We start from the raw sequence: 12,535 nt of genomic DNA on the forward strand, positions 1-12,535 counted from the left end.
GGCAGGGTCAATGCAGCTAGCTATCAGGAGATTTTGGAGCACTTCATGCTTCCATCTGCTGAAAAGCTTTATGGAGATGAAGATTTCATTTTTCAGCACGACCTGGCACCTGCTCACAGTGCCAAAACCACTGATAAATGGTTTACTGACCATGGTATCACTGTGCTCAATTGTCCTGCCAACTCTCCTGACCTGAACCCCATAGAGAATCTGTGGGATATTGTGAAGAGAACGTTGAGAGACTCAAGACCCAACACTCTGGATGAGCTAAAGGCTGCTATCGAAGCATCCTGGGCCTCCATAAGACCTCAGCAGTGCCACAGGCTGATTGCCTCCATGCCACGCCGCATTGAAGCAGTCATTTCTGCAAAAGGATTCCCGACCAAGTATTGAGTGCATAACTGAACATGATTATTTGAAGGTTAACGTTTTTTGTATTAAAAACACTTTTCTTTTAGTGGTCGGATGAAATATGCTAATTTTGTGAGATAGGAATTTTGGGTTTTCATGAGTTGTATGCCACAATCATCCGTATTAAGACAATAAAAGACCTGAAATATTTCAGTTAGTGTGCAATGAATCTAAAATATATGAATGTTAAATTTTCATCATGACATTATGGAAAATAATGAACTTTATCACAATATGCTAATATTTTGAGAAGGACCTGTAGATAAGGATTATTGTCAGTTACAGGGCAACAGTTATTAAGTTATTAATGAGCAGAGGTGATGTTACACTGTCTTTGCACATCTGGATAGCTGATGACCAGTCAGGGTTAACACGATGACCCCTGTTTACTACTGAGAGAGCTAAATGTGGGCATCTGAGATCAGAACTGGACCTGGGGCCAATGGAAGACAATGGCCTGGTCTGATGAATCATGTTTTCTCGTACATCACATAACTAGTTGGGTGGCCTGTATGTTGGTTACCTCAGAAACACATGACACCAGGCTGAACTGTAGAGAATAGGCAAGCTGGTGGAGAGACGGTAATCAATTGGTCCATGTTTTACTGGGAGACCTTAGGTGCTGCCATGCATATGGATGTTGCTTTGCTACTTCCCATCTGCCCAAGCATTGTTACAGACTATGTACACCCTTTCATACAAACAGTATTCCCTGATGATTGTGGGCAGCAAAATATTGTGCAGTGCCACAAAGCAAAAATAGTTCAGAAATGGTTTGAAGAGCACCTCAGTGAGTTTAAGGTGCTGATGTTACACACAGACTGAAGACAACATTTTATTTTCTTCTGTAACACAAAAGAGAGCTTTAGATGAGCAGTGGTGCAACACATCACATTGCTGACTGAGCTTCTCACCACTAACCTGCTGATTCTGCTGTAAAATGTCAGTTATATATTAGCAGTGTTCCAAAAGGTATAAAGTCAGACACAAGAAAATATATTGTCTTCTATATAAAGCAAAACACTGCTCTACAGCACAATTGCACCTACTAAACACAACAATATACTGTAACAATCAAAGATACAACACACACAGTGAATTAACTGTTCAAAATTAGTGGTGCCACATTACCTTGGCCTCCAAATGCCCCACATCACAATCCAATAAGCATCAGTAAGATGTGCCTAACAAAGTCCGCTCCATGGAATTCCCATGTGCTGCAAACAGTTTTGTACTAGATTCTACAGCACACCTTCAGGGTTCTAGTGGAGTCCATGCAATAACTGGTTTGACATGTTTTGACAACAAAAGGGAAATCAACACACTATTAGATGGGGTCATAATGTTATACATGATCTGTATATATGAAGAACCTGTTTATGTACAATTTATGATGTCCTGGTTTGGATCAATTCCATCTCTAATATGAATGGTAGTGAAAAAGTATTGTTCACCTTTATCTGTGTATATAATTTCTTTCTTTGTCACTAGCTTATTTATGCCTGGACACAGTGTATGTGAATTGCAAGGGAGAAGTGATTTTTCTAAAACCTAAAACCATAGGTAGGTTTAACTTTGTCAGTTTGTCTATGCTTCTTCATTTTTTTCATTTGTAAATGAGGGAAATATTGTTTGGAGTTCTGAATTGCTCTCTCCACCTCTCTTCTTCACAGAATCCCATGATGGGTTTTTTCTGGCACCTGAGTATCAGGAACATGGTATTGTAACTGAGAAGGTCTGTCTGTCAGAATTGCTTTTCCTTTCTTGTAAATTAACTTCTAAGGTTCGGCTGATTTTTGTTTTCAATATTTATTTATATCCTGTGAGTGCTCAGGTCTGTGTGTATGGAGTTGCTGCCATCCTCTGGGCGTCAGCCAAGTTCAGCTTATCACCTAATCAAAAGCTGGTGATGCCTCGTAAAATGAAGAGACTGCTTTTGGAGATGGCTAAAAGGACACCCATGGAGAGGCCGACCATCGCCACGGCTAAAAAGGTATTTGTTGGAATAACGATCAATTGGGCGCCAAGCAAATGTTCTTTAAGGTTTTCTGCAGGTTGAAGAGAAAAATAATGCTTTATTTGATACAGCATAACAAGGCAAGTGCATTTGTATTGCACATTTCAGCAACAAGACAATTCAAAGTGCTTTACATGATGACAATAAACATTTTTTAAAAGTACATTGCAGTGGCATGATAAAGGAAAGTAAAGAAATGTTGCACTACAGATTGAAATTAATGACCTCAGCTTTTTTGTAAAATCATAAAACTTAAAGAACCAGAAAAAATTTACATCTTTAACCCATTCATTGATCCGCTCGGTGCTTTCTTGGTCCATTTTTTTTCACCATAAAGTCAAATATTTCTCCCTGGTGGGGGAAGTAATTCCTTACTTTTTGGCCTATTATGCATCTGGGTAATGGAAGAGTATTCCTTTAAAACTTGTCCACATCTGGATCAAGAGTCAGAGCATTCTTGGCTTTCTGTAATGCCCCTTTTCCACTAGCTTGTTTTAGGCGCCACGGCTCCGCTCCACTTGGTTTCACTCTACTCAGTACAGTACCAGTTGTGTTTCCACTGACCCACTGACCGCTGCAGTTATGCCGGCTAAAGCCCCACCTCCAGCCATCACTGTAATGCGCTGTGCTGCTAAAAATTTTACTTTTTGAGATTTTCACATTAAAGTAATGTCATCTTAACGTTAATGGCTCTGACCCACATGCAGAAAGACTCAGGAGAATGTGAAACAGTTCTTAAGTTAGTTTATTTTGACACGAAAACAGGTCTTCTGGATCTGGGCTTGAAAGTGGCGGGGATCAGCTGCACAGGAAGAGAAAGTGGTGAGTTTGGTTGCCTTCATGAAAATAGTGAGGATTTATTAACGGAGTTGTTTGCTTACAGAGTGAAGACTTAGGAATCCGCCAGAGGAGGGAACGGGGCAGGAGGATCTCTCCGTATGGATGTGGTAAGTTCTCCGTTACATCACAGAGGTCCTTAAACCAAGGAATGGTTAGTGGAATTGAGTGCGGTGTTTGTTCAACTCACGTTGGAGAATGGGCAGGTTCGTTGGAGGGCAGCCAGCCTTAGTGGATCCGCGGAGTCAGCCAAAAAGGTACCGAGGACTGGATCGGAACCGGGGTCCTCTTCCAGGGCCAGAAAGCAAGATGCCGGGAACCTAGGAGGATCACACAGGAGGTGAGTACAAGAAAGCTTAAACTTCTAGGAAGATCACAACAAGAGTAATTCTTAGGAGGGCCAGAGTAGTTACCACTTAAGGCAAACACTCTGGTGAAGTGCAGGCTGCATCTCCCTTTTAATCCCCAGAACCCCAACATTAGACCCCCCCCTCTAAACGACCGCCACCTGGCGGCCCAGAAGACGTAGAGGGTAAGGAGGACAAATAATCAGAAACTAGTGAGGGGTTGCAGATGAAAGAGCGAGGCACCCAACATCTGTCCTCGGGACCATAACCCTCCTAGTCCACCAGATATTGCCAATTGCTGCCCTGCCAACGGGAGTCCACAATCCGTCGGACTGAACATACAGGGTGTCCTTGAAAGTCCCGGGCGGGTGGAGGGGGGTCGGCTGGAGGGCACAATGAACTCGTGAAGACCGGCTTTATTTGTGACACATGAAAAGGTAGGGTGAATGCGCATGGTAGCAGGAAGATGGAGACGGACTGCGGTGGGCCTGATAACAGCATCAATGGGGTAAGGACCAATGAAACGAGGGGAAAGTTTACATAGCCTTAAGGGGAATGTCCCTGGATGAAAACCAAACCTTCAGACCCAGAGTGTAATGGGGGGCAGGTCTTCGTTTCCTATCAGCAAAACGCTTATTCTGAGCTGCTGTCCTGTGGAGTTCCTGAACCGTGACGTCCCAGATGCGCCTACAACGGCGAATGTGGTGACGTACTGTGGGAACAGCAATCTCCTTCTCATCAGAAAGGAAAAGTGGGGGCTGATAGCCTATAGATGCTTCAAAAGGAGATAGACCAGTTGCAACCGAAGTGTGAGCATTGTGAGAATATTCCACCCATGGTAGAAACTTACTCCAGTCAACTGGGTTAGTTGAAGTGAGGCAACGGAGGGCCATCTCGGAGGACCGTCTCGAGCTCCTGGTTTCGGACTGACCATTTGACTGGGGATGAAGACCGGAGTTTAAAGAGACCTTGGCCCCTAATGCTAGACAAAACTGTTTCCATACTTGCTATGTGAACTGCGGGCCCTGGTTAGAAAGGATGTCCCGAGGGATGCTGTGGAGCCGAAAAACATGTTTAACAAGCAGCTGGGCTGTCTGAAACACTGATGGTAATTTTCTGAGGGGGATAAGGTGGCAGGCTTTAGAGAAACGGTCAATGATAGTGAGAATGGTGGTCATACCTTCAGATCTGGGAAGGCCTGTGATGAAGTCAAGGGAAATGTGAGACCATGGGTGTTGAGGGATTCCTAAAGGTTGAAGCAGACCCATAGGAGGTTGATTCTAGATCTTATTCCGGGCGCAGACCGCACATGCTTGAATGTAATCTCTGGTATCTTTATGCAATGACGGCCACAAGAACCTTCTGGAGATTAAGGCCACTGTGCGACTGATGCCAGGATGGGCTGAGAATTTAGCAGTGTGGAACCAGTGAATGACTTGTGAACGTAGTTTGAAGGGAACGAAAATTCGGTTCTTGGGACCAGTTCCGGGATCAGGTTCCTCCTGCTGAGCTTGTTTTACTCTCTCCTCAATCTCCCACGTAAGAGCACCCACAATACAACTGGGAGGAAGAAGGGGCTCTGGCTGTCGGTCTGGATCGTCAGAGGCAAACTGTCTGGAGAAAGCATGCGGCTCAATGTTCTTTGACCAAGGTCTGTGTTAGGTTTATGATTATTAATTGATTAATCTTGATCAATAATTATAATTACAAATCATAATCTGACAAATTCAATTTCTTAACCAAAAATCCTCATTTATGAATTGAGACCAGAGATGTTTCTGGTGTTGTAATTGTGGCTCAACGCCTCTAACAATTACAACCGTTAAATACTCCGTAATAATTAATAACTATTGCCGGAGATGTCACTGTTTAATCGACCGTTTCTGCCGAAACGTGTGGAACTTGAACCTTATTTTGACTGACACATCACTTTTTGCACACAATGAAACACCAAACGCTCTCTCTTTATCTATGTGAATATTTATTCATTTTCACCTACTCAACATGCAAAATTCTACAAACACAGGGGTAACACATCTAAATAAGCAAAATCAACAAACGGTAGTGGGTATGTATTGAGTCAGCCAGCAGTTTATGGCACTACAGACGAAGGAAAATGAGGATGTGAAAGGGGTGTGGTGGCGAGTGGTGGGGGTTGGAGCGCAGCTCCGACTGTCCTTATGGTCTTCTGATCATAAAACTTCCCCCTAACTCCTGAGCACAAAGGATTCTAACTTTTGGCGGCAAGCTAGCACAGTGAGATTGAAGACAAAGGGAAATGGAGGATTTTACCATGAGGTCGTTTTAACAGTCCAGTCTTGCAACGCACCCGCGTTCAGATAGTAAACACAAACAGCTCTGGGAACGCGGCGGATCCCAATATCAACATAACACATCAAAGTTCAATAAGCAAGGTTACATGCACATATTATTCAGAACACATGAGATCCTAACCAGCGATTCTGATCGCTTCTACAACCTCTGACCCTGCCCAAGCCTTCTAATAAAGAAATAAAAGATAACATAAAAAGATTGGTTTTACTTGGTGTCGTCTTCTTCCTGAGTGAGGGAATTCGAGCGAGGAAAAGTGGGGTTAAGTTAATTGTACGTCCACAATCAACTTCAGGGGAGAGGTCAGTCTTCGTCGAGCGGTCATTTTTGGTCTTCTTGACAAAAATGAAAAATATGATCTGACCATCAAAGTCGACTTGAAAATGAAACACGATAGCGGTTTGTCTCTCCGACACTCCGTGTTCTCAGTTACGTGTTAACTCACGTCTTCGATCGGCAAAGTGAAATCTCTGGCCTTCTTAGTCCAAAAACCTCAGTTATGAATTGTTCGTTGTCCAACGAGAGAGAATGAATGAACTCTGCAAAGAGCTCTTCTCTTAAAGTGGTGCGCTTCAGTCACTAGACCGGTTTTCTAGCAGAAGGCAAGTTTTCAAACATGAACCTATATAGCGCCCTGTGACGTCAGACTTGGGACGCCCAGTCTTATCAGTCGCAATGCTCGATGGGATATGTAAGAGCGGGCTGTCCTGGGTGCAAAATGGCCGATTTCATTGGAGGGGCACAGTGACGTCCAACACCGTGCAGATAATCCAATACTCAGCAAACAAGTGGTCCAACATCTGTAAGAGATATGCAGGCGAAAGCGGGAAAAGAACAGAGACCAACAGGACTGACGAGGGTCAAGGCGATTGGCTGTCTGTAAATAAGCTAGATTCTTGTGGTCAGTCCATACCAGAATAGGGTGAACAGCCCCCTCAAGCCAGTTCCTCCATTCCACCAAGGCGAGTTTGATGGCCAATAACTCCTGGTCCCCCACGTCATAATTGCATTCGGTCTGCGTTAGTCTGTGAGAAAAGAAAGCACAAGGGTGAAGCTTATTATCCTTTTCAGTTCTTTGAGATAGTACAGCTCCAACCTCGGTGTCTGAGGTATCAACCTCTAAAACAAACTGTTTAGTGGTGTCAGGATGAACCAGGATCGGGGCACTGGAGAACAGTTCCTTGAGAGACTTGAAAGCTTGGTTGGCCTCAGGTGTCCAGTTGAAGGTGGTTTTAGTGGAGGTAAGAGCAGTGAGGGGGGCAGCAGTTTGACTGTAGTTCCTGATAAATCTACGGTAGAAGTTGGAAAAACCTAGGAAACGTTGAAGCTTCTTGCTTGTGTCTGGAGTAGGCCAATCCAGAATGTCTCTGATGTTCTCTGGGTCCGAACGAACCTGCCCACCCTCGAGGATGAATCCCAGGAAGGTTACTGATGACTTGTGAAACTCGCATTTTTCTGCTTTAACAAAAAGGCTATTTTTCAAGAGGCGTTGGAGAACGAGTCTTACATGGTGACGGTGCTCCTGTAGATCCTTTGAATATATGAGAATATCATCTAAATAGTCAAAAACAGAAATGTTCAGAAAGTCCCGGAGGACATCGTTAACCAGGGCCTGAAAAACTGCGGGAGCATTGGTCAAGCCAAAAGGCATTACAAGATATTCAAAATGACCTAGGGGGGTTTTAAATGCAGTTTTCCATTCATCACCGTGGCGAATTCTGACCAGGTGATATGCGTCTCTGAGATCCAACTTAGTGAACAATTTGGCGTCACGAACGGGTTCAAAGGCTGAAGCGAGGAGAGGTAGGGGATACTTGTTTTTAACAGTTATGTTGTTTAGGCCACAGTAATCAATGCAAGGTCTCAGAGAACCATCCTTCTTTCCCACAAAGAAAAATCTGGGTGCTAACGGAGATGAGGACTGACAGATAATACCTGCAGCAAGTGAATTGGAGATATATTTCTCCATGGCTTGTTGCTCAGGTCCGGAATCATGATAGAGGAAAGAGTTCAATGGCGTAGTCATATGGTCTATGTGGTGGCAGGGACGGGGCTTGTGACTTACTAAACACAATTTTCAGGTCATGATACTCTGGGAACTGATTAAAGATCTGGAGGCTCCTCCTGTCCCTCCTCAGTGATGGCTGCTTGAGGTGCAACAGCAAACTGTAAACAATGAGAGTAACAGTTAGTTGACCAGGCTTCCACCCGGTTTTCAGCCCAGTTGAAATGAGGATTGTGTTGTTTCAACCAGGAGAAGCCTAAAACTAGGGGATTATGTGTAACTGGAAATAGAAAAAAAACAATACTCTCGCGATGGTTACCTGAAAGAATCAGATCAAGGGGTTTGGTGCGATGTGTTACTTTATGAAGTATTCGTCTGTCCAAGGCCACTACTTTTTGGGGAGAAGTGAGCGGTTCAATTTCAATTCCTACTTGTTTAACTAGTGATGGATCAATAAAATTTTGCTCAGAACCAGAGTCTACTAAAGCTGAAACCCCCAGGGCCTCCATATTGCACAGTATGGTGGCTGGAAGAACTAGTCGGTGCGTCTGAGTGGGATTGTTTAGGTCCACCGGCTCTCCCACTAGTGTCGGCGGACTCTGTCTTTTGGGCGCACATCACAGGAGGCAATGAAATGTTCAGCTGAACCACAATAGAGGCATAGATTAGACAATCTCCTTTTTAAACGTTCCTCCGGGGTTAATCTGGTTCCCCCTACTTGCATGGGTTCAGGTTCAGAATGAGGATGAACATCAACAGGTCGTCCTATAGGTTGGACCCAGGCTGTCTGGGCAGGTCTTTGCATGGCTCTAGACCTGCATCTTTCCCTGATTCTTCCAACTATTCTTGCCAACAAGGCAATGTAGGCATCTAATCCCTTGGGTTCCTCAAGAACCGCTAATTCATTCTTTAAAGATTCATCTAATGACTGGAAGATTGAAGCCTTTAGGGCTTCTTCATTCCATCCAGAGGCTCCGGCTAAAGTGCGAAATTCAATAGTGTGCTCCGACAAGGGGCGATTCCTCTGTGTTAACGACCAGATTATACAGGATACGCTAGTCTGATCGGATTCTGTGGAAAAGGTTTGGCGAAACTCTTGAATAAATTTATCAAAGGTGTATCCAAACTGGTTATAGTTAGTGAATCGTGCCTCAGCCCATCTTAAAGCCTTTCCAGTGAGAAGTCCGAGTATAAATTAACTCTTTATATCATCGTGGGGAAAAGAATTGGGTGAACGGTTGAACACTAGAGCACACTGTAATAAGAACCCAGCACAGTTATTTCCCTCACCAGAAAATTTGTCTGGATTAGGGGATATGATGTCACGTGAGTGAGGAAGTTGTTGGGTTACTGCTGAGCTTGCATCGCCCCCGATAGGGGAGGAGGAGGTACTGCTGAGGTCTTTGCTGCAACACGGAAGCCATCTGGTCAATCTGTTGGTTTGTTTGTTTCTGTTGTTCGAGAATAGAGCGCAGGAGGTTTTTGTGGGATTGGATCTGGAGGGCATGATCAGACAACGTTCTCCTGAGAGGATCTGCTGGGTCAGTTTGGCCTGAGTGTTCTGTCATCTTAACGTTAATGGCTCTGACCCACATGCAGAAAGACTCAGGAGAATGTGAAACAGTTCTTAAGTTAGTTTATTTTGACATGAAAACAGGTTGTCTGGATCTGGGCTTGAAAGTTGCAGGGATCATCTGCACAGGAAGAGAGAGTGGTGAGTTTGGTTGCCTTCATGAAAATAGTGAGGATTTATGAACAGAGTTGTTTGCTTACAGAGAGAAGATTTAGGAATCCGCCAGAGGAGGGAACGGGGCAGGAGGATCTCTCCGTATGGATGTGGTAAGTTCTCCGTTACGTCACAGAGGTCCTTAAACCAAGGAATGGTTAGTGGAATTGAGTGTGGTGTTTGTTCGACTCATGTTGGAGAGTGTGCAGGTTCGTTTGCTGGCATTCAGAAGTTCCGGAGCTTGGAGGGCAGCCAGCCTTAGTGGATCTGCGGCTCAGCCAGAAAGGTACCGAGGCCTGGATTGGAACCGGGGTCCTCTTCCAGGGCCAGAAAGCAAGATGCCGGGAACCTAGGAGGATCACACAGGAGGTGAGTACAAGAAAGCTTGAACTTCTAGGAAGATCACAACAAGAGTAATTCTCAGGAGGGCCAGACTAGTTACCACTTAAGGCAAACACTCCAGCGAAGAAGTGCAGGCTGCATCTCCCTTTTAAAGCTCCAGAGAAGATTACCAATGGGAAAGACCTGTGCCCACCTCACCAAGGTCCTTGGGTCCACCTAGTGACTGAATGGTTAATGACAACTAACAGGACAGAAATCCCCAGAACCCTGACAAGTAATCTGAAACAATTAAAAATAAATAAATAAATAATTAGAAAAAAAACCATAAATAAATTAAATACTAATGTTTGTATTATTGTACATGCATGTCTTGTATATGTTTTTCATGTATAAATTGATCCACTGGGATAATTATCTGGACCACAGCCCAGCCAGAACTTATAAAATAAGGCTCAGGGGTTCTGATGTGAGGGAGGTGTGGTAGGAGAAGCAGAGAGGAGAGACACTGCTGTCTGGACTCCAAAGTTTGCCAGAAGAAGTTTCGATTTTTGGCTTTATGAGGAAGCTTTTGTTTCAGCCATGGCAATAAAGGGCAAGGACTTTAAAGTGCAAAATCGCGGGCTTTTGATCGCAGTGAAGTTAGTTTTAGATCTTAGTTAGTTTTAGGTCTTCCTCCTGTTTAATTCGAATAAGGCCGTCTGATTACGGGCAGTAAAATTATATTTCGATTTGGTCCGCTCCAGCAAATGTGGTCCTTAATATTATTGTAATCGCTTTTGAGTTTTATCAACTTTTCCCTGCACTATTAGCCTTCTCATTTCTCCTGGTCCCATGGCCAATCAGTGAACAGCAGTCTGTTCACTTCACATGTAGTCCAGACTCAGCTCCGGCTGTATCCGCTCAGGAGCATGGACCAAAAAAGTAGGTATAGGTACAGAAAAAAACAGTAATGGAAATGCTTGCAAAGCGAGCCGAGTGGAGTCAAGTAGGGCCAAATCGAGCCAGTGGAAAAGGGGCATAACATTCCCTTAACTGTTAGGAGAGCCGAGCTCAGCCACGGTCTGTCGGGGAGGGGTGAACCCCCTCAGGAGATTATTCACAGCACATCACTTTTTCCACAGTTAGAATCAGAATCAGCTTTATTCATCAAGTTTGTGCACACAAACAAGGAATATGACTTTTTTTCCACTTGTTCACAATTAAGACATTAAACATATAAATATATATTAAAAAAATTTTAAAAAACGCCTTTCTCACTTAACGGGTCTCTTTATTTTCATGACTATTTAAATTGTGGATTCTCACCAGAGACAATAAACCTGTGAATGAACAGATATGTAATTATATGGTAAACAAAAAGTGTATAACTTTAAAAATTTTTATATTTTAGGTTCTTCTAAATATCCACCCTTTGCTTTTGTTGTGATAATGAATCTGAGAAAATTATTTAATATTAATATTTTAATATTTTATCAAATAATATTTTGGTCTGTTAAAGGTCATCCTGTGAATACCAGCTCAGTAAGGCGATGGTATTAGGACAAAATAGAAAGGTGTGAGACGAGCTCTGACCTTATTGAACTGCACAATTCTGCACACACACGGAATGAATTCACACAATTTCTTAAAATACAAGAATTTATTAACAAAAATAAGTCCACTCAAAGTCGAACATATTTCAACCAACAAACTCTTTACTATCCTAAAACAATCCAACTAAACTACCAAGCAGAATTAAAGAATAACGAAGACTAATAGGCTATGTACAATATAAACAAGTTGATTAAAGATGGTTGAAACCGTGACCAAACGACTGATGCAATATTACCATGCAATGTTATTTACGTTTGTGAACCAAGGATTATCTTGAAGAATCTGAAGTGAAGTTAAGTCAGTCTTGGAACCAACTTAGGCAATAATCAGTACACCTTTAGACAACCATTCACAATGCAAGATCAGATAAAATATTATTTTAATAAAATAATGTTTTAAGAATGATGTGCTGAATAAAACCAACCTTCTGGATGACTAATTCTCAACGATGTCTCATTAGCTGCCTTTACTTATTAAAATAATATTCAAAGAAATATTATTGAGGATGGTAAAATATTTAAGGAAGTATTTTGGAAAAGAGCCAAATCTGTCTGGAGAAATGGGGCTTAATGGTGTTAACTTAGTTATCAGATTTAGTAAAATAATGTTTAGGGACTATTATTTACCAGCTTGAAAACTAACAACCTTTCTGGGTAAATATTCTTTAGCAGGCAAGCACGTGTCCTAAGCCATTAGCAGTTAAAGCTAACAAAGGAAGCTGATAGCTTAGAACCAGAATCAAACACACACCTTTAAAAAATACCGTCAATAAAAGGGTTAAAATGCATAAGCGCGGACGGCCCGTTATGATCAATCTTCTGTGTTTAAAATCACCCTTTAAATAAAGTTTGTCTTAACACAAAGCTGAGCACGTGTGCTGCAGATAGTCTGCTAGCACCAAGATAGCTGAGTTCAACACAAACAAA

General features: G+C 42.8%; 1 protein-coding gene and 1 long non-coding RNA gene across 7 annotated transcripts in view; both read left to right on the forward strand.

The window, feature by feature from the left end:
- Positions 1-12,535, forward strand: part of LOC124859066 (kinase non-catalytic C-lobe domain-containing protein 1) — a 91,393-nt gene that overhangs the window by 26,082 nt on the left and 52,776 nt on the right. For 5 of the 6 annotated variants that reach the window (XR_007036005.1, XR_007036004.1, XM_047351555.1 and 2 more), the window contains exons 9-10: positions 1,903-1,974; positions 2,085-2,404. Coding sequence is in view for 4 of the 6 variants with exons in the window: in XM_047351555.1 (XP_047207511.1) it covers positions 1,903-1,974; positions 2,085-2,404 (392 nt within the window). In the remaining 2 variants the exon portion in view is untranslated. The remainder of the gene's footprint in view (positions 1-1,902; positions 1,975-2,084; positions 2,405-12,535) is intronic. The other variant, XM_047351554.1, reaches the window with a different exon arrangement.
- Positions 3,319-9,942, forward strand: LOC124859067. Its single transcript, XR_007036006.1, has 3 exons — positions 3,319-3,605; positions 9,724-9,787; positions 9,875-9,942. It is a non-coding gene; the product is annotated as an uncharacterized LOC124859067 (long non-coding RNA).

The sequence above is a fragment of the Girardinichthys multiradiatus genome, chromosome 22, assembly GCF_021462225.1.
Source record: "Girardinichthys multiradiatus isolate DD_20200921_A chromosome 22, DD_fGirMul_XY1, whole genome shotgun sequence".
Lineage (NCBI taxonomy): Eukaryota > Metazoa > Chordata > Actinopteri > Cyprinodontiformes > Goodeidae > Girardinichthys > Girardinichthys multiradiatus.